Source organism: Sinohyriopsis cumingii, chromosome 5 (genome assembly GCF_028554795.1).
Source record: "Sinohyriopsis cumingii isolate HCF-2022 chromosome 5, ASM2855479v2, whole genome shotgun sequence".
NCBI lineage: Eukaryota > Metazoa > Mollusca > Bivalvia > Unionida > Unionidae > Sinohyriopsis > Sinohyriopsis cumingii.
In genome coordinates, this window is record NC_142965.1 from 15,238,857 (window position 1) to 15,259,370 (window position 20,514).

Below are 20,514 nucleotides of genomic sequence, written 5' to 3' on the forward strand. Positions count from 1 at the left end.
GCCATATCAGCATGGGCTTTCACTTTATCATATATAGCTGCCAGAACAGTCCTCTTGAAATTCCTCAATGGACATTTGTATTGATATAGGGTTTTCATCTGAAGACATGTAATGATGCTTTGTTTACCCCAAATGAATGATGTTACATTCAGTATGACCACCACAACAGCTAATGAGAAACATTATTACTGATCAAGAACATCACAGATGGATAGAAAAAATGGTCTGATTTTGAATTCCCAGAAATGTTTTTTCAATAGTTGAGCATCAGTCCCTTCGAGGAATTCTTGTTTGTGATATGAAGTAAATTGGTTGAAGGTTGAATAGAAGATTTGCTCACTATTTGATGAAACATTCAAATATATCTGCTTATTGTGCAACGTTTTTTAACAGCTGTTTTCCATAGAATTGATTAATGGTTTTAATTAAGTGTTGTGTATTTTCTATGCATCACCCTCAAAATTGGAGAGGGTATATAGTTTAAGTCCATCACACCTTGTATAACTTGGGCATTTAGGTCAGTTGCAGTGTTGGCTGCATGCAACTTTATGTGTAGTTGCCTCTTGGTGGTAAAACATCAACACTAGGTCACTGTGACCAGTATTTCACGCTTCACTGAAGTTGGTTAAGCTTTGTGATTAGGTCAGATTCTCCTCTGTTGATGGCTGCAATTGTGTAATTTTGTGTGTATCTGCATCCTTAGAGTACATTACCATCTTATCTTGAGTAGGTCAGTGTGATCTTCGTTTCATGCCTCATTTACTGCTTAAAGTTGGAGTTTAGGTCAATTTCTTGGGTATTCTTGACTGCACATGACAATAATTTTTTGTATTTGCATCTTGCGAGTATAACGTATTCCACACAACAACAAAAAAACATGAATTACACCAAACATGCCAGTGTGTGTACTGTGATTTCACTATTTTTAACTTGGACCAATGACCATAAAATCTTGGGTGATGGTCTGTTTTCCATGGTCATATTTGATCTCTCAGTCCATCAGCACGTTTCTTATTACTACTCCTACACTCCTTGGATGATTGTCATGAAGCTTTGCACACACATTCATCTCAAGATATAGTTGGTCCTAAATGAAAATGGTGCTACTGCCACCACAGCAGCCATCTTGAAAATCTTGTTTTCAATACTACTCCTGGATGGATGGTCATATCAACATAGGTTTTTTACCAGAAGACTTTTGATATCTGGTTGGTCCTAAATGCAAATGGTTCTGCTCTGTTGTTTATAAAAGCTACCACCGGGGGCCCCGAGTGGCCAAGTGGTCTAAAGTGCTCTCTGTTACGGATCACTGCCATCTCACCTCTACGTGGGTTCAAGTCTAGGATTCGGCTAATGTGGGTATGTGAGAAAGCTTGCCAGTAGCTTCTCATGGGTCGGTGGTTCTTCCTGGGGTTTTCCTGGGTTTTTCTTCCACCATTAATACTGGGCGCCATGCATAGACTATCGTGTACTGAAAAATGGCGTTAAACCCACAACAACAACAATAAAGCTACCACAGGACCATTTAAAGCACATAAAGAAAATGAACATCTTGTTACTATAATTGGTTTATTGACAGAAGTATTCTCATGGTGTCTTGTTTGTCCCAAAATGAAAATGGTGTTGATCTTAAATCCACTATGGCTTCAGCAGTGGCTAATTTGAAAATTGTGTTGCTCAAGAACATCAGAGATGTTTCAACACTGAGTTACAAAGAAGAAATAGCATTATCTTGCATTACTCTGAATTCTTTTGGGACATTGGAACATCAGACCCTCCAAAGACCTGAAAGGACTGGCCTTTATGATAAATTCACTTAAAAGGAACTAAAAAATAGAAGTCAGACACACATTTCACCTGATAAAAAAATATTTTAATTGGTATTTATTTATTACGGTACTGTCCCCACTAGGTGTAAGTGACATTTTTATTGATAGAAATTTCCTTGAATATCGTTAATTATGGTGTACTAACAATGACTTTGGCAAAGAAAATGTAACGAATTATATGACTTCTTATTAAAAGTTGATATTTCATAATGTTGATTAAAATTTTGAGGTCCTCTCTACTGTTTTCGATGATAAAATGTGCAATACATTTCTGTTACCAATTTTCATCACAATTTTCTTCAGATTCATCAAATCGGATATAAAGAAATTTGGAGGGGGGTTATTTTCTGCTTTCAAAATGGGATCCACACCTGGCCGCTCGTTATAAGTGGGTTTTGCGAGTTATCGAGGGAGTAGATTACCATGAAAATAAATGAATAAACAATATATTTATGACTTGTGACATTTTGCATTAAAGTCATTTTCTTGTGTGCTGTTGACTGCAGGTTTTATTGTTTTGATGATTTCAACAGCTTAGAGACAGTACAGTGTGTGAAAAGTAACAAAAATGTCAGGGCTGTTCCATTTAAATTTCATGGTACAGGCAAGGCAGTTTTGGAAAAAATATATATGCCAGGATATTAGACTTGGGTCCACAAGGACAGTTTTGCAATACTAAATATTATTTCTATGCACTGTTCAAATTTTAAAATGACCTTCTTTGGGTACTATTATGCATATTTGTGAGGACACAACCCATTCATTTTGGATAATATTGTTTGCTATTTTTAACTATATTTGTATTTTATACATGTAGATCTGGAGTATGAGACAAGACACATGTGTACATGACCTCCAAGCCCATAGTAAGGAAATCTACACTATCAAATGGAGTCCCACAGGGCCAGGCACAAATAATCCTAATGCCAATCTTTTCCTAGCTAGGTAGGTAACGTTTGAACTTTTCACTTTTCAGCTGTAGCAGATGGTTATATACAGTGAAACATCAAAAGACCAAAATCTTAGTAAATCAAAGTCATCTTTGAAAGTTCGAACCTCAAACTTTCGTGGCCATGGCTTACATTATAATAATGCTGCATTTGGACCTAAGAATGAACTCATGATGTGATCATTCCTAACTTATGCTGATTAGTCCAACAGCTGTAAAGGTGACCGGAGAAAGGAGGCTGATTAGCTGATAGATTTGTTCAAATTTGATCAATATTCTAAGAACGAATGCTATAAAAATATTACTAATATTTGTCTATGCAGGCTAACTTGGAAAATCACCGTCATGTGAAATTCAACCTAATGATTTATCAGTATGTGAACTTTTGGTATTTAAAAGTTGTGCCGATATACAAACTAGAAGCAGTTATCATATTTGGATACCTCAGATTTGGCTCACTGGGGTAAGTGATAGATTGATTCTAAGCTTATTGTTTAGAATTCACTGAAGTTATCACCAGTCTCTCATCTATACTTGTGGGACAGAGCTGCGGTTTGAGCTCGAAAATGTAATTTCCATCCAGCCTTTGATACTAGAGAGGTGTGTTTTCATTTAAAAATTTGTTTATAAGAAAGACTAGTCACCATGGTTATTGGTTTGTGATTAATTCTGGAACCATCTTCAAACCTACAACTATAAACTAATTTTATGTAATGCCTATTTACAAAGTATTTTGGCAGCTCTGTGCAGCAGGTATTGTTGGAATCAAATTTGGAAGGGCAGACTTACTGGCTCTTCCATTCTTGCACTGGAAATCATATAATTATGTAACTATTTGAAATAAATTGTAGATGCTGTGATCTGTTATTTAGAAATGCATTGGTAGATGCTGCAATCTGTTATAAATAAATTGGTAGATGCTGCAGTCTTATAAATAAATTGGTAGATGCTGCTATATGTTTCTTAGAAATAAAAAATTTGAAAGCCTTGGCACATCCATTGATAAGTTTAAGAACTTTCCAAATCTGTAATCTGTTTAAAAAAATTCTAAGTGACCTTCACAAAGACAGTTATGATAACAGCTGGGTAGACTTTTCTTCTTCTTGGGTAGTAAAACCTGTCTTGAGAGACTACTGCTATGAGAGCCAAAAGTGCCTGTGAAGACATGCCTCTGCATTTATGAAGGGAAGTCAGATATAATCAACTAAGCCATTACATGTACAATAATACTACTTCATTGGCCTAGAGCATCCAGCTTGGATACGGGAGATCACAGGTTTAAACCCTGGCAGAGTCATGCCAAAGCATGCAAAAATGGTACTAGCAGCAGCTCAGGACTCAGCATTAAGAGATTAGTGTTAGGACTGATTGGCCTTGTGTCAGGATAATGGGTCTGAGTGGGACATGATGTTATATGTCTTTAGCATGATGCCGCAGTGCTAGACATCACTATAAACTGCCACACTGCATACATCATAGCAATATGACAGAATTCTTTTTAAAGCTATGTTGAAAATCCAAGTCACATACACACACACACACTCAATCTGCAATAAAAGCAATTGTCATAATTAACTGTATGTTTGTGATCGAAGATGAGAAGTTTTCATCTGAGGTTAAAATAAAGCACCTCTTCTCTCCTTGACAGTGCATCCTTTGATTCCACAGTAAGGTTGTGGGAAGTGGAAAGAGGAACGTGTATCCATACATTAACAAAGCACCAGGAGCCTGTCTACAGTGTGGCCTTCAGTCCAGATGGGAAGTACCTTGCTAGTGGTTCCTTTGATAAATGTGTTCATATATGGAATGTCCAGGTAATTAATGACAGTATTCATTTTATTTCCTAATGCAAAAAAAAAAAATGCTTGTCTAGCTCTACCCCATCTCCAGTGGGCTCAAAACTTAGAACAGTCCTGATTCACCCTCTTGCTTGTTAGAAGAGGCAATAAATGCAGTCAAGGACCATAGTAGCTCAGGGTTAGCATACCCAACGTGCAAATGAAAGGTTGCAAGTTTGAATGTTACTGTTGGATTTGTCTGTGTCAGTTATCATGGAGTACCTTTGAGCAAGGAACTTTATTCAAATTGCCTCTTCGCTCAAAAATGCTGCCATGCCATAAAACTTGAAACCAAATCCTCCACCATTTGGTACTGGCTAAGTTAAGCGTTGAGCAGGCCACAAGGTTAGACAAACACTCATAAGCTCAAATTTAGACACTGCTCTAAATTCTTGTGTCTGTTCACTAATTGATTTGACATTAGCGAATCAAATATTAGGATGTTTAGTAAAATCTAAATTTGCTTCCTCAGATTTTGAACTACATCTACGTCAGTTTGGATTGTGTAATGTCAGAGATAAGAATTGTATTCCTAGGATCTTGAATGTTCAAACCTATCATCTTATTTTATGTACCACAGTAAAAAGCATTGTTGATATTGTACATAGCTCCTTTATTCCATCCATCTCTATAACCACTGAATGGAAATTATCCCAACTTTGTACATAGGTTTCTAGTGTCATGACCATCTGCAAGAGGGACAGGTTTTTTGGGACCACTTCCTAGAGTTCCAGGGAGGAGTTGAAAGTAATATGCACATTTTTTGGTGTTAAACCCATAAAACCACAAACCAGCTAAAAGGTTTACTGCATTCCATATTTTGACCTGTCTTCAAGGTCAAGGTCAGGGCTCAGTATTTTGCTTTTCATCAGTCTTTCTTTTCCAATTTATGATTTTAGAGCTGTTTGATACTGTGCCTTGTGTTACATGTTTAGGCTTGAAAAAATTGTAATACAATAAAGACTGGATAAAACAAGCTTTGAAAAATACAATAATTTAATTTTCTGGAAAAATTCTGTAAAAATGAAAGTATACAAACTTACGGTTTTATAGAATCAAATGCAAAAATAATCTAAGAATAATCCTTGAATAAAATTTTAGAAATCCTAATAACAAAATGTTCTAATGATTTTAAGTTTGAGTCCCAACGAAGAATCCAAGATGGAAGACAAAGACGTATGCTGTAATCTGTAGTGTTGAAGCCTACAGTTCTTTGTAGAAACAAGAAATATCACACCGGTTTTAGAAATCAGAATAAATTTTTGTAAAAGCTGTCATTTATTCAGGAATTTCGCATGAGCACACGTATTTTCCAGATTTAAAAAAAAATTCCTTTTGAATCCAAGTAATTTGAAATAACTCCAAACAGTACAACATACAACATCCAGTGTAAGATCCCAAATACTGAGAATATCTCTCCAAAACAAAGGTTTGATCATATTCTGAAATGCAAAAAGGGGGTCACATCATCATGTTCCAGAACCTCGTCAAAATTATTTACTTGTTAAAGATCATGTATACCCAGTTCGGCCCTGACGAAAACCAATCATTTTACTCCAAGAAATAAATATATTAAAAAAATTGTTTTCATCTTAAATCAGTAGTCCCATCATGACTTCGACAACAACCAATCATTTAAAAATAATAATAGAACTTATTTACTTGGTTGCTACTAATTTTGAATCAAGGTAAGCATCTAGGTCAACACCTGGTGTTTACTAAAATGAACAGTCAAGGTCAAACTATTTTCTGAAAAAAGTATCATCTCCAGTGAATAAATTTACATTACAATAGCATGTAATGAAAAATAATAAAAATTTTAAACTGACAAACAAACAATTAAATTGAAATAAATATATCTTAAATCAGATATAATTAAATCAAATATACATAACACTTCCCCCCATAAAGAAAAGAAAGATTTATATGATAAAGCTTTCTTTTTACCACAGACTGATTATACTTGAGGTAAAAAAGAACTTGTATAAATTACGCACAGTGTACATGAAATAATATATTCTTATATTGGGCCCTGAGTGGTCTAAAGCGCTTTCCGTTACTGCCATCTCACCCCAGTCTGCATTGGTTCGAGTCTCGGATTCGGCTAATGTGGGTATGTGAGAAAGCTGGCCAGTAGCTTCTCGTGGGTTGGTGGTTCTTTCTGGGGCTTTCCCGGGATCTTCCTCCACCATTAATGCTGGCCGCCATGAATAACCTATCGTGTGCTGAAAAATGGCGTTAAACCCAACAACAAGAACAACAAAAAGTATTTTGGTTATTTTTTTAAATTTATATTATTTCTCAGCAATTGTGGATCAGACGTTGTCCCATTTTTTTTTATAATTACCAAAAGCACTCTGGCTGAAGGGCTTTCAATTTTTTTATAAATGAAGCCAGTTCACCATTAAATATGGCAGTCATTACAAAAAATAGAAAATCTTTTAAGTGACGTTTGAAAAAACACTAAGGCAACTAAATAAATTTGACAGCATGTATCTTGCTACTGCTATAAAACAAAAGGAAACAAACTTTATCTGAAAAGCCACTTGAGTTTGATGACATTTGAAAGAAAAGTCCTTGCTTGAAGGCCTTTCACATTTATAGTAATGATGCTGATTCCCCATCAGATATTATGCTCATTAGTATAAGTAGAAAAACATTTACACAACATGTTAAAAGTGCTTCACAGAATTTGGCTAACTTGGAGAGAAATGTCCTAACCTTGACCATGAGGCCTTTTGAAAAAATTGCTTTGATATGCCATCAGGTATGGATGTTGGTATGCAGAACTAGTGAAACATGGAAACAGCTGTTTTCACAAAAATGCAGTCAACAATATTGGAAGAAATTAATACAAAAAAGTAATTTACTGTTCCAGATTTTTGTGACCATTTGCTCTTGTATTTAGCTTTTGGGCCAGTTCAGCCAAGTGAGCTATATCAGGCCCACCTGGTCCTCTTGTTTATTGGTATATTCTGAAATACATGTATTTCATATTTGTTACAGAATGGTGCATTAGTCCATAGTTATAGAGGGACAGGGGGAATCTTTGAAGTCTGCTGGAATTATCGAGGTGACAAGGTGGGGGCAAGTGCTTCAGATGGCTCGGTAAGTTTAGTTTGGGTTTTTTCTAACAGCAATCATCCATGACTGAGAATTTTGTTACTGTGATTGTTCTTGGTAATCTTAAGGCTCAAAACCAAGTTCTAGAGCTACCTACCTTAATCCTTTCTTAACCAATTTGGCCAAGGGGCTTGCATGGCGATCGGAAGAAATTGTATATTCTTATTGTGGCTGCAGTTGCTGAAAAAAGATCGCTTTGACATCGAGAAAACCGTGGGGGAGAGCGGCAGTAGGGAACTGGGCTGTTTATTGACTGAATCCTCATTTTACAATCACGATAATAATTTTTAATAACACATTTTTTCTAATGAAGTTGTTCATTATTCTGTTTAAATAACATTTATTTTCAAAATGTCCAACATATGAAAGATTGTTCCAACTGGTTTCAACAAACCATCACATGTACGCAAAAAAATCTGTATTATGTCACTGCTTTTTGTTTTCTTGATGAGTCTGGTTCCTGTATTGGTGTTTAATATTATCCTGCCAGATTGGGAGTCCACAGAGCAGGGAACTCGACTAACTGTTGATACACCACCAAACAAGGTTCCTTTCTTTCAAAAACGTGCGACATTTATTTCGTGAGACAATCGTCTACGTCAAAACTCAATTTTTGTATTGTTCAGTTAGTACAATATTGATGTCGTGATTTCATTGGAAGTAATAATGAAAACTTCTTATCATCCTTGAGGATATCTCTAGTGCCAGTTCAAGAATTCTCTGAAACTCACTTGCCCACAATGGTCTGTATCTGTGAAATCAAGCTCTTTATTTTACGAATTATTCTTTTCACTTGGCTGCCTTGTTATCTTTGATCACAGTTATGAAAGAGTCAGTTAATTTAAGGTAGTTTATGTTACATACACAATAACATTTATAAGTGTTTGACTGATCAAATGAAGTGAGTTCACCTGACATACGAACAGGGCTGCTAGATGTTAAGTTTGTAGGATTTTCATGCCTTTTAACTTTTCTTTCTTATTCCACCTCCTTTATTTGATTCAAAAGACATAATTAATGTGGTAATACAAAGGAGGCCAGCTTTTAATTCAGTGCAACCATACGACAAATACTTCCGAAGTCAGTTATCAAAACACAGTCGGTACTTAATTAGGTTCTCAGAGAAATGCTTACGGACATAGCTGTTACGGTAGATTCACGCATTTTGTGTTTAATTACAAGAGGATACATTGCATTTACGATGATTACACTTAAAAGGAACTAAAATATAGAACCAGAACACAAATTTCAATTGATAAAAAGAATTATTTAATTTGTATTTATTTATTAAAGTACTGCATCCACTCAGTGTAAGTGACATTTTCATTGATCGAAATTTCCTTACATATCATTAATTGTAGAATGTCGTTTGGAAAGAATATGTAAAACAAAATTATGACCTATTTTTTAATTTGATATTTCAAAGTGTTGATTAAAATTTCCAGGTCCTATCTACCGTTTTCGACAATAAAACGAGCGATACATCAAAGTTTCCATTACCAATTTTGATCGTGATTTTCTTCAAGTTCAACAAATGGGGATCAATTTTTTAGGGTATTTTCTGGTTTAAGAAATGGGAGCCACACCTGACCCCGCGTTATAAGTGGGTTCACGAGTTATCAGGGCGCGAGTTATCGAGGGAGTGGTGTATGTGGATGCTCTGTAATTGATCAGTCTTTTGAATGTATTCATTATTAACATAATTAATAACAGGAAATGGCTGACTAACTGAAAATATTTAATAGTCAATGAAATGGATTTAAATTCTAGTCAGCCTTTTTATTGAAACTAAATTGGATAGGCCACTGTACAAATAAATGCAGATGAATGAAAATCTCTTTAAAAGTGCACATTAATTTTGACCTCACTTGCTTTCATTGTTTTTTTTTCCTCCAGGTGTTCGTCCTAGACTTGAGAAAGTGAACTGAGTGTTAGGAACAATGTACTTCTTTCCAACTGGTGCAATCAGTTCTTGGAGAGCCATAACTTGAGATATGCAGCTTGCTATTCGTAAAATAGGGGAAGCAACTCCATACAGCTAGCTGCCCACAAATTAAAGAAGACCCATAATGCTTGCAAACAGCCCTCGAAATACCTAATAGAGTGATCTCTCCAAATATGTACTCGCATTCTGGATTCTGCGATATGTGGATATTCTATACCATGTGATTACATTCAATCCTAATGCTAGGCATCATGTGAGTGCGGTGGCCGGCCATGTCCCATCAGTGTGTTCCAAGACTAAGGAAATTGATGCGTAGTTATTTTGTGTAGATTGCACATGTTTTCTTTGTGCAGACTATTTAAAAAATGTGGGCTGATATGTGTTTGAGTCTTTTGCATTCTCAAGGTGTTTTAACCTTAAAAGGGGCAATTACTATTGAAAGAAAAAGGATATGGATTATATTTTTTCAACAAATATGAACATTATTGCTTTAAATAAAGTCATTTTTAATGAATATTACATTCAGATGAACAAGTAAGGCTGTTTTGCTGAGATGTCACTTTTGTTTGCAGACACAAACCTCAAGAGCATAGAATTAGAATTAAAATCAAAATGTTAAGTATAGGCAGTTTGTAGGCTGTCTTGTATAAGCATCTGTACTTCAACAAGAGTAGACTTAGCTTTTTGTTCGATTAATATTGGGATCAAGGTGAACTGCAAGAAAAATAAATTTAGCTGTATTAGTGTAAGCCATCTAAAGGGCTTTTAAATCTTTAAACTATTTCTAAACTTCTAAACAGAATTTGTTCGTATTTTTGAATCAAGGCATTACAGATTAAAGACCTTTAACATTAAAATCAAGATCTCTGACATAATGGAGATGTGACAGATGCCAATAAAAGTTAATGTTGTGGTGATCTTTAGAATTCCTGGCACACTTATTTATATCAGTCTGTTAGATAAAATGTTGTAGTCTTGTTAGGCAGAATTGTCATTAGAAATATGTTCCAGATTACATTTTTCACTTTCAGAAATTTGAAAGCTGTCATTTGATTGGCGAATCACAAGGTCAGCAGAATATGACCTTATGTTGATGCCCATCAGATCTACTTGTAAATTTCACTTGGGTTGGTTCTTCTTTTTCAAGGGTTTTCCTTGGTTCTTCCTCCACCAGATAAACTGGCTGCCATGCATGACCCATCTTGAATGGAAAAAAGGTGTTAAACTCAAAGAAGAACAACAGCCACAACCTATTTATAAGCATATGTACATTGTAATTTGGATGGCTTACACTAGATATGCATGCTGAAAATAAAATAACATTAAATTTGAAATTGTGTACATGTGGAATTGTTTGTTTTGTTTGAGTGTTTGTGGTTCAGATGATTATTTCAGGTTACAACTTTATATTTCACCTGGCCAAAATGTCCAGTAAGTTTATGGTATGACTTTGCATATGTCCAAATGTGACAGAGGGTATCCTGTCATGAAGGACTTGAAATTTGTACAAACAATAGCGATCCACTAGTAAAGTGGCTGCCAATGCTTAAAACAGAACCTTTAAAATGATTTCTCGAAACCACTGAACAAAAATTTATTAAATAAGAAAGCATTCTGGCTTGAAGACTGATGAAATTGTACAAATGATGTAAATCTACATTAAAATATGGTTGCAATTGCAATAACTAGAAAAAAAATCTGTATATTGTCTAACTACAGTTGCTCTTGTTAGCTTCCCCAAATCCACCGTAATTTAAAATAACCAAACATTTTGGTATGACAGACTTTCAGATTTTTTGAACTTGATGCCAATTCACTATAAAATATGGCCACTGTTGTGAAAAGTGGGAAATATTTAAATAAATTCTAAAAAACCATTCTACAGAATTTACCAAATTTTACAGTAAGCATTCTGACAAGAGGAGCTTTCAGGTTTTTAAGGATGTAGTCAATCTGCCTTCAAATATGGCTTCTGTTTCTGAAAATAGAGAAACCTTTAATAACTTTGACATTTTTGTTAACAGACTTTGATTAAATTTGATGGAAATCCTCGTAATAATCAACAACTGATGCTGATGTGCTATCAGTTATGTATGGTGATAGGACTAGTGAAACTTTGAAACATTTACTTTGATAACTTGCACCATCATCATTGTTGGAAGAAATCACAACAGAAAGCCTCTTTTTCACCCAGATTTCTTGGCCAACTGCTCTTGCATTTGACTGTTAGTCAGATATCAGCCAGGTGAGTGATATCAACCCCACCTTTGCCTCTTGTTTGTAACTCTCTTGGAGATGCGAGTATATATCCTCTCAAAGTCTGGTATGTCACAACGAGAATATGTCAGGGATAGGAAACTCAATAACCAGGGAATAGAGTTTTACTGATCCATTTACAAAGAAAAGATCACTCAGTTTTCATGTCTACAATCTATCACAGAGAGGCTTTATTTTACTCTTTAAATAATATTACTTTTCAGGTATATGATCTGTCACAGAGAGGCTTTATTTTACTCTTTAAATAATATTACTTCTATGTTCATTTTGTTTTGTAAGATGCATGAAATAACCCTTATAGGAAAAAGATGAAAGATTTATAAAAAAAATATGAATTGTTTTCATTCACCACACTCTGTCAGTGTTGTGTTTTTATGCCATGCTAGGATTACATGATGGATTATTTTACAATCCACAGAAAGGCAGCTACCTATGATTCATCTGTAGATATTCATCTGTGGCCATTGTTTGATTGCCATTGGTATGTACAGCTGTGTATATCAGGTATTGCTCAGTATTTGTTGTCATGTCATTTGGATACAGTGTTCTACTTTATCCATCTCTCTTCCCTAGGGAAGTGAGTCTTTGAGCTTTGTGACTAAATAAATAAAGGTCTAACCAATGTCTCGACTTTTTTCCTTTTTTAGCTTGTCTGAGTTAAGGTCATGTGAGCTTACGGCATGGCTGTCCATCCATTATGTGTCACATGTCCATTAACATCAGTGAATTTTTTGGCCTTTTATGACTGAACCAGTTTTGATCAATCTTGTATAATTGTTCCTCAAGTTTATGTTATATCAGAGTTGTGCTTTTGGTGGTTTCCCTAGCAACCATGTTGCTTTCGATAGGAACTTAGTGGATAACATAGTTTTGACATTTCAAGAAGAAAACTGCTGGGCAGATTTGAAAGAACTTTGTAGGATTGTTCATTGTGGCATGTTACCTCAAAATTCTGTTTTTAGTGACCACTTGGCAACCATTTGAGATCTATAGCAACCAGATGGAGTTTTTCTTTTTGACATCTCCAAAACCACTCTGCAAATTTGGATAAAATGTTTTTGAAAATGTTCCTTATCAAAATATGAAAGCAAATTTGTGGGGTATTTTTTCCCTCCAAGTGGTTATTTGGCTTGCATTACAACCAAGAAAAGAAATTTGTAACTTCCCAGAAAATTACTTTTGATGGCCTCCATGCCAACCATTGGCATCAGTAACAATTTGGTGGAAACTGTTATTGACACCTACAAAATAACTTGGCCAGTTTAAGTAAAACTTGAATATTTCACATGACATATAAATCTTAAACTATGGACATCCAATTGGCTTTCAAAGCACTGGGTGTAACATGTTTCTTAAGCTCTTCCAATTCCAACAGCATTTTCCTTATAAACATACGTGATGACTTTCTTTAGTCCAGCTTGAACCTCATGGTGGTCATGAAATAGTGGCTCTTCTTGCAAAACACATCAGGAGACAAAAAAGAGCACAACACACAGTAGTTGAAATTGATGAAATTCTTAAACGATATAGTAGATAATCAATTATGATAGACAAAGTATAGCTTTATTGAGTAAATCTGTGTAATATAGGATGAAGGGTGTCAAATTGAATGCCAAGTTGTTGAACCGCAGCACAACAATACATGCCCACAAAAATGTGAGGCTCTTTATCATGGATCCTGTTGTATTTGCACATGAAAAGTGTTATTTAGCCACCACAGCAGCCATCTTGTTATTGCTAATCCTCCTGATGGATAGGTGTGTTATTTAGGTGGCACTCTACAGTTTCGTATTTTGCATAGGGTTAGGATTTTAAAGAAAAAGAATTTCCCCGGCTTTCCTCACTGGTTATACTGGCTATTTAAAAAAGACCTTGTATATCTTAGGTATAATTAAAAGAATCTTTAATTCCCTTTATTTTGGTGTATGATTGATGGGTGTACTATGGGTTATGGAGTATACAGCTTGGCCTTACTTCAGATGTGCGCCTTTCAAAAATGTGCTAGCTCTACTTGGTCATTTTCACTTCCTGAACTTAAGAGGTAAATTGTATAAAAAAGAGCCGATAACTTTTTTTACATTTTATATATTTGGTAATTCATTCATTGCACTTTCAGAAGCTGATAATGTCTAGTCTGGCTAAATTCATTTTCCCTATTTTAATAGCTGCTATGTATAGTGTACTTCAGACTAATTCAGGCTGATATTTTAACACAAAGGAACAGTCATTTTAGTTAGCAGTGTGCTTAAATCATGTAAAATTTCCAAAAGTACAATATCCTAAGAAATATCATCCACATTACATTAATGTAGCACAGAGATAAGCCAACATTCTCTCCATTGTGCATGTTTTAAATGCGAACTACTTCACCTTACATACGTCACTCTCTCAAAAGTACATATTAACTGGTGAGACCCTTAGCCACCACAGCAGCCATCTTGTTATTGCTAATTCTCCTGATGGTGTGTTATTTAGCCACCACAGCAGCCATCATGTTATTGCTAATCCTCCTGATGGTGTGTTATTTAGCCACCATAGCAGCCATCTTGTTTTTGCTAATCCTCCTGATGGATAGGTGTATCTTGAGATTATCTCTATTCCTCTCCAAATGGATGGCTTTTCAGCACCAACGGACTGAAAAAGATGCCTAGTTGACAGGGCCAGTGCTAGGGTTGGGCGATGTGCCACCACACAGAGCGCCAAGATTGTGGAGGTGGTGGGTGTGCCTAATGTAAAGATTGGTGGATTGGTGCACCCAGGACCTGTGGGGTGGGGACACCAAATGCAAAGTTCTGACAGGGCGCCATATAACCTAGGGGCAGCCCAGCCAGTTAGTCTTGAAGGAAAATGATGCTTGCCATGCATCCAAAAATGGTTTAAGTGAAACTGTCTTAAAAATATTGTTAGTTCATTGAATGGATGATCATTATGACATGAAGCTTTCACCATAGACTTCTGATGATGTCAACTTTGTCTTAAATAAAAATGGTGCCAAGCTGATGTCCAATATATGTGCCACAGCAGTTTGAAAATGTTTTGCTATCACTGAAGAATATTGGAGATAGTTTCAATACTCAACAGTTGAAAGCAAGAAATGGTCTTATCTTGAATGCCTTTAAAATCTTTACACGCATTACTAGTTTTTATTCATGCATACATTTTATTTTTTAATTGAGAAATCTTACTGGAAGAAGCAAGTCTTTATACTTTTTGTCTCATCTACATAAATTTTTTGGTTCAAGTTATTATTCAGAAGGGGGAATCTCCTGTTTACATAAGACATTGCCCACAAATGCTTCAGAGAGAAAGATTAAATAGAAAATAAGTCAAAGGTGAAGGTCACATGAGAAATTGTTCAAGTTTTAGATAGATGGTCAATGGCTAATCTGGCATTGCCAGCTATTGCTGTGGTTAAATTGCTGTATAAAGTCCATATTTACAGAGGGATATCAAATATGGCTACTGATGCGGAGATCAAAATTCAAAGTCACAGGGGTCAGTTTATTATATTTTGGAGACAGATGAGCCTTTAGATAGGCTTTGGACTTGTAACCAGATTAGACGTGTAAACAGGCCCAGCCTTATAGTTTGCAAGGCCTAAGGCACCACACTGGCAGTGGGGCCCAGCCAGTAGATTTAATGTAGCATGCCTAAATATTTTTGTAAAATTGGAGTGGGGGGGGGGCAATGCAACTGTCGTGCATGTCTAGCCCAAATGCTGGTACTGAGTGTGAATGGGGCAAATTTAGGTTTGATGGATCCAAGAGTCAAAGTCGCATGGTGAGCTGTTTAGCTTTCTGGGGAACTACATTATTTTGCATGATGTCTGATGGGGTCATATTATATTGTTTTCAAATTTGGAACACAACTGGGTCCTTAAAAGTATTTTCTCGGCTAATTATTATCCCTCTCATTCCCAGTGTGGGAAATGTTGACCAACTTGAACACACCCCTCCCACCACTTACATTCACATCTGGAGTTTGAAGGTTTTCTTGATCACACAGTGTAAGAGGAGCTTCATGACATTTTACGTCAATGCACACACATGGATAGAATATCATTTACATAAAAGAGTGCACACACATGCATGGATAGAATTTAATTGTCTCCATGATCAATTTACATACATCAAGGCACACACATGCATACATCACACACATACATCCATGGGTGGGATATCATTTACATCAATGTACATGCATGGATAGCATATCATTTTCATTCATGAATGCACACACATCCATGGGTAGAGTATCATGTACATACATCAATCTAAACACATGGATAGAATGTCATTTACATACATTAATTTACACACATCCAAGGGTAGAATATCATTTTATACATCAATGCAGACATGCATGGGTAGAATATCATTTACATACATCAATGCACACACATGCATGGGTAGAATATCATTTACATCCATCAATGCTGACACATCCATGGGTAGAATATCATTTACATACATCAATGCACACACATGCATGGGTAGAATATCATTTACATCCATCAATGCACATACATGCATGGGTAGAATATCATTTACATACATCAATGCACACACATGCATGGGTAGAATATCATTTACATCCATCAATGCTGACACATGCATGGATAGAATATTATTTACATACATCAATGCACACATGCATGGGTAGAATATCATTTACATACATCAATGCTGACACATGCATGGATAGAATATTATTTACATACATCAATGTACACACACGCATGGATAGAATATCATTTCATATATCAATGCTGACACATCCATGGGTAGAATATCATTTACATACATCAATGTACACACACGCATGGATAGAATATCATTTCATATATCAATGCTGACACATCCATGGGTAGAATATCATTTACATTCATCAATGCACACACATGCATGGGTAGAATATCATTTCATACATCAATGCACACACATGCATGGGTAGAATATCATTTCATACATCAATGCACACACATGCATGGGTAGAATATCATTTACATACATCAATGCACACACACGCATGGGTAGAATATCATTTACATACATCAATGCTGACACATCCATGGGTAGAATATCATTTACATACATCAATGCTGACACATCCATGGGTAGAATATCATTTACATTCATCAATGCACACACATGCATGGGTAGAATATCATTTACATCCATCAGTGCACACACATGCATGGGTAGAATATCATTTTTTATATACATCAGTGCACACACATACATGGGTAGAATATCATTTCATAGGTCAATGCAGACACATGCATAGATGGAATACACACATGCATGGGTAGAATATCATTTACATAAATCAAGGCACACACATCCATGGGTAGAATATCATTTCATAGGTCAATGCAGACACATGCATAGATAGAATACACACATGCATGCATTGAATATCATTTACATTCATCAATGTACACACATCCATGGATAGAATATCATTTCATACATCAATGCTGACACATCCGTAGGTAGAATATCATTTACATACATCAGTGTACACACATGCATAGGTAGAATTATAGGTTACTGCATTTGTATGGGAAAATATGAATGAGTTTTGGGATGGAATACTGCATGACCTTGGGAGTGCAGTATATCCTTCCGACAAAATGAGTTCATATTTTCCCATACAAATGCAGTAACCTTTTTATTATATGCTCATTTTTTTATTCTACCTAAGGTTTAATTATATAAACAAAATACACTACAAGAAACAACGTAAATGAATGAATGCCATATTCCAAGCTAAATACACAAGTGCAGATTTGTCATTGCACAATGATATCATTATTAATGTGCACATAACTCTGCACAGATAAATTTGAACTTAGTCGCGCACTCAACATAACTTTCAAAAGAAAATGGAGTGTCTAGTTAAAATTGAACTTTGCAGTTATATTGTGAATGAATGTGCATTGCAACAACTTTTCCATTTGATCTGGAATGAATATATTTTGGTATTTTGTTTTGATTCGATGAAAGTTTGTGATTTTGGACTGGATTCATCTGTGCAAATTATGCATGAAATACATCGGATTGAAGTGGCGCAGGAAAAGTGGGAAAAATATGAAGTCTTTCAATTGCAATCATCAAAAAGACGCTATGGAATTTAATGCTTATTTCATTTTGAGTGCAGTAAGGAGGATGCAATTGCATTTATCATCGAAATTACCGCAGAATTTCGAAATGTGTAATCCAGATTGAACACCTATGACATGGCTCATGTAATTCGGATTTGCAGAATTAAGAAAATACATTTTGAAGAAATTCAGGATGTAAAACTGTAAGTATATTTTATTTTGCCATTCTTATCACCAGCTAAAGAAGAGAGTATATGACTTGTCACTTGTGTGTTATTTGTAAGGACCTTATCTTCCGTCTGTTATATAATGTAGCTAACCTAAATCTGTAACATTGTATCAATGCGGAATGTGCCAAAACAGCTGGGTTTTTTTGCAGTCCATGAAACATGTTTTAGTTCATTCAGAAACAAATTTAAACAACCACAACGTAAAGAGCCTCTTATGCGAGTGTACATGATTTGTGTACAAATCAAAAGTGCTGGCATCTGCGTCCATTGTTTGTTTACAATAGAAAGTAGTTCCTTTATGCACATGAATGCTATATGTGTATTGTCGCGTGAGTTCAGTATCAGGTAATATTGAACGATTCTGACAATGCAAAGTTAACGGGGAAAAAAATGAGCATATAATAATATCATTTACATACATCATTGTACACACATGCATGGGTAGAAAAAAATGAGCATGTAATAATATCATTTACATACATCAATTTACACACATGCATGGGTAGAATATCATTTACATACATCAATGTACACACATGCATGGGTAGATTATCATTTACATACATCAATGCACACACATGCATAGGTAGAATATCATTTACATAAATCAATGCACACACATGCATGGGTAGAATATCATTTACATTCATCAATGCTGACACATTCATGGATAGATTATCATTTACATGATTCAATGTATACACATGCATATATATAATTTAATTTCTATACATCAAGACACACACATGCATTGAATATCAATTACATACATCAATGTACACACATGCATAGATAGAATATCATTTACATACATCAATGCACACACATCCATGGGTAGAATATCATTTCATACATCAATGTACACACACATCCATGGGTAGAATGTCATCATCCTTTTGATAAATTGAAATCTTTGGAGAAATTAACATAATATGTAGGTAACCTGGTCAGGATTTGAACCAGCACCTTTCTTGTTGAGAATCCAGCATGCTAACCATTGAGCCACCATAAAAGTTTGTGTAAAACTTTACTTTGTATTCCGTTGTTTCGCTGAACAAAAGAAGCATGTATAAAAATATTGATGATGCTGAAATACAAATCAGTGAGAAGAAATAATGCAAGTTATGAAGCTAAAACTTAAGTTTCTGAAGTTTCATTAATATTTTAAAATGAGTCATGTTTCATTCTTTTTGAGTGTGATTATGTTTGCTTCAATGTATAAAATACAGTAATACTGAGCCTAGTCGGTAGTCTCCATTGAACAAATCAAACCTGTTATTGACTCTATGGTCTTAAGCTAAATAAATGAAAAGAGCAAGAACCAAAAAGTTTAGTAAATTCACCAAATAATTTATTTCCCTTAAATACAAAGTGTAAATTTTAAAAGTAAATAATTATTATGAAATAAATCCCCAGTAATCTTAAAAGTTCTATCAAAAATCCAAAATTATTTCCACAATAATCCTAAAAGTTCTATCACAAGTAAAAACGTATAGAATATTCCAAATAAAATCCAGCGGTGTTCTAAATGATTGCTAATCTAGAATGTGCTGATGTATCAATAGCCTGGAATAGTGTTAATGTACTAAATGTCACAATTATATAATCCAAAATGTCTCTAAATGAATTCACAATAATCCCAAATTAGTAATTTAGTTCAAAGTTATTACTAAGCAATTTGTAATTCCAATGAATATTTTAAATAAATATATCCTCTTTAATTAAAATAACAACTAAGAGACTGATTCCACTTCAGATGTTAAATAGGAATAAATATTTCTGATGTAAACAACCTTAGTATAAAATCCTAAGACATAATGTGAGGACCAGGATGCAGGTCAAAAGTTCATTTCCAGAACGTTCTAAGTTGTTAACAAGGTCAGGTTTTTCACTTAATTTTTTTCTAAAAACTTGGCAGATATCAGTAAGACCAAGAACTTCCAAGGGGAAAACCAATTTCCTGAATTCAAATCCAACTAAACATGTTTACAGTTAATTAATAATTATCTTATATAATCATAGACAAAAATTATCTATGAAATAATGTTGTTGACAAAATAACTCTTACAATCTATAATCTTGGACAAAAACCAACACACAATACAAACTTAATATACATAATACCTCCCTCATAAAGAAAAATAAAGACTTTTACAATAAAACTTTTATACATTTGTTATGAGTCTATGCTACTAAATAAGTAACAGAAAATAATAC

The 20,514-nt window shown here is 34.9% G+C and overlaps 1 protein-coding gene across 3 annotated transcripts in view; it reads left to right on the top strand.

The window, feature by feature from the left end:
* The window catches only part of LOC149798687 (F-box-like/WD repeat-containing protein TBL1XR1), a 98,096-nt gene extending 85,511 nt beyond the window's left edge, over window positions 1–12,585 (top strand). For all 3 annotated transcript variants that reach the window (XM_089957526.1, XM_089957525.1, XM_089957527.1), the window contains 4 exons: window positions 2,647–2,774; window positions 4,427–4,592; window positions 7,623–7,724; window positions 9,636–12,585. In XM_089957526.1, coding sequence (XP_089813652.1) covers window positions 2,647–2,774; window positions 4,427–4,592; window positions 7,623–7,724; window positions 9,636–9,662 — 423 coding nt within the window. In that variant the 3' untranslated portion in view covers window positions 9,663–12,585. The remainder of the gene's footprint in view (window positions 1–2,646; window positions 2,775–4,426; window positions 4,593–7,622; window positions 7,725–9,635) is intronic.
* Window positions 12,586–20,514: the final 7,929 nt, after the last annotated feature.